The sequence below is a fragment of the Palaemon carinicauda genome, chromosome 36 (assembly GCF_036898095.1).
Source record: "Palaemon carinicauda isolate YSFRI2023 chromosome 36, ASM3689809v2, whole genome shotgun sequence".
Lineage (NCBI taxonomy): Eukaryota > Metazoa > Arthropoda > Malacostraca > Decapoda > Palaemonidae > Palaemon > Palaemon carinicauda.
Window position 1 is genome coordinate 73,727,400 of NC_090760.1, and position 2,500 is coordinate 73,729,899.

Sequence of the window (2,500 nt, forward strand, 5' to 3'; positions counted from 1 at the left end):
TAGAATTAATAATATATCCTACAAATGGTATAATTATGACGATTTACAATTGGGTGGATGGGAGAAGTACAAGAGGAAGGCCAAGGTTTGGGTGGATGGATGGAGTGAAGAAAACTCTGGGTGATAGGAGGATAGATGTGATGAGAGAGGCAAGAGAGCGTGCTAGAAATAGGAATGAATGGCAAGCGATTGTGACGCAGTTCCGTTAGGCCCTGCTGCTTCCTCCGGTGCCTTAGATGACCGCGGAGGTAGCATCAGTAGGGGATTCAGCATTATGAAGCTTCATCTGTGGTGGATAATGTGGGAGGGTGGGCTGTGGCACCCTAGCAGTACCAGCTGAACTCGGTTGAGTCCCTTGTCAGGCTGGGAGGAACGTAGAGAGTAGAGGTCCCCTTTTTGTTTTGTTTAATTTGTCGATGTCGGCTACCCCCCAAAATTGGGGGAAGTGCCTTGGTATATGTATCTATGTACAATTGGGTTCCACAACCCACTAATACTTTCTCAAAGGTGGTTGTTGTTGTTGGAGTATTATAGCCAACTCTTGTTGTTGGCACAGACTTTCCCTTGGTCGGCCCGTAGTTCTCAAAGGTAAATCCATCTTCTTTTATAGTTAACGAATAGCGAGAGACCACAAACGGGATCGTGAACGAGTTTCCTCTCTCTGAACAGGTTGAATGCCCAGAAAGAATCCGGACTCTTCAGCCACAGCATCCTTAAAGTGACGACCAACGTGACAGCCTGTATGGTGAGACCAGGGAAAGAGGGCGGCAATGAACTCCACGCTCTTACTTTTATGGATTTGTCGGGAATATTCTTCCTCTTCGGAATAGGTTGGATGAGTGATTTATCAAATAATAGTTCGGTTTCCCTTTTATATTCTTATCATCATTAATGTTCTTACTTCAGGTTTTTAAATTGCATGTTTCACTAGTTGGTACCTTCGTGTTCTCTCAGCTTTTTTTTTTTTTTTTATTTTTTTTTTACAAACATCCTCCGTTTTATCCTATGTATTGTTGAGTCAAGTAAATAATAATTAAAATAAATTTAATAAAAATTGATGTGACTAAAAATTCTAACTTTAGGTTTTCAAATTGCAAGTTTCACTACTTGGTACCTTCGTGTTCCTCTCAGCTTGTTTTACAAAAAAATCCTCCGTTATATCCCATGTATTTTTCTGTATCAAATAAATAATATTGATACTAAATTCAATAACAAATGAACTGCCTAAATAATATTTCAGTAATATTTCAGGACAAAACACAATAGGTATTTCATTTTGTGTAAGTATCATAGACGGAGATCTCTAACCACTGCTAGATAGGTCTGATTAATAAGAATGTCATATTCTTCTGGCCTGGATTTGCTCCCTGACTCTTTTATTGCTACCTCTTTTGATTAATATTTTAATATACAGATTTATACAGATTTTAATCAACTAGGAATCAGTATATGACTAAAAAATTCTCCGTTTCTTGTCAAGTACATATATTGGGTGGTTGAATCAGTAGAACTTCAAAAGTTCAAAGTTGGAGCAAATGCTTTTTTGTTGACCAGGCGGACATGAGTCTTTTTATACTTTATATATGACATATTTGTTTTTTATGTTAATAGTTTATATGTGACATGTCTGTTTTGACGTTGTTACTTTTTTTTAGAATGATTCATTGTTAATTTGTTCTCTTCATTTTTTTATTTCCGTATTTCCTTTCCTCACTGGGCTATTTTTCCCTGTTGGAGCCCCTGGGCTTATAGCATCTTGCTTTTCCAACTAGGGTTGTAGCTTGGATAATAATAATAATAATAATAATAATAATAATAATAATAATAATAATAATAATAATAATAATAATAATAAGGATGAATCATTAGCAGTCATTAAGCTACTTTTTATGATTAAATCAAACAGGTGAACATTCAGATCTTCCTAGGTTCAATTCAGTAGTGCCATTCATTATACAAAGGTTTAAAATTCTATAAACCGATCAAATAATATTCTAACACAATCTCATTTCTTGACCAGGTACAGGAATCAGCTTCCTCATCTTCATCATCGAAGTCATAGTCAAAAGGCTTTGAGAACTCTTGATCCTGTCAAACCCGACCTGTGCTTTACAAACGCAGACGAATCCCTATAAAGGTTCATAGATTTTGGCAAACTTCTTCAAATAAAGGGTAAACGAATATAACACTCAAATATTATATTAAGACTCAAATATGTTCATATATTCAGCCCTTATTGCATCGGTTTTATATTGGATTTTATGACTCGTGGCTACGGAATTGATCACAGCATTTAATCCATCAATCTATAATAATTTTAGTTTATATTACATTTCTTTATTTTGCACAATGACTTTACATCAGCATATATATCTATCTAATCAGATTAATATTATTTATCCATTTAGTATTTTTCAAGAAATTTAATTTATGTTTACAATCGTTAAACCAATTGATAAGTTTTTTTTTTTTTTTATCAATACCCCTTCGTGAACTTCAA

The 2,500-nt window shown here is 34.8% G+C and overlaps 2 protein-coding genes across 2 annotated transcripts in view; one reads left to right on the top strand and one right to left on the bottom strand.

The window, feature by feature from the left end:
• LOC137628474 (glutamate receptor ionotropic, kainate glr-3-like) overlaps nucleotides 1-2,076 on the top strand; it is a 20,659-nt gene extending 18,583 nt beyond the window's left edge. The window contains exons 8-9 of the mRNA XM_068359629.1: nucleotides 670-830; nucleotides 2,021-2,076. Of these exons, the coding sequence (XP_068215730.1) occupies nucleotides 670-830; nucleotides 2,021-2,076 (217 nt within the window). The remainder of the gene's footprint in view (nucleotides 1-669; nucleotides 831-2,020) is intronic.
• The window catches only part of CIAPIN1 (cytokine induced apoptosis inhibitor 1), a 347,450-nt gene that overhangs the window by 173,720 nt on the left and 171,230 nt on the right, over nucleotides 1-2,500 (bottom strand). The gene's annotated exons all lie outside the window — the stretch shown is intronic.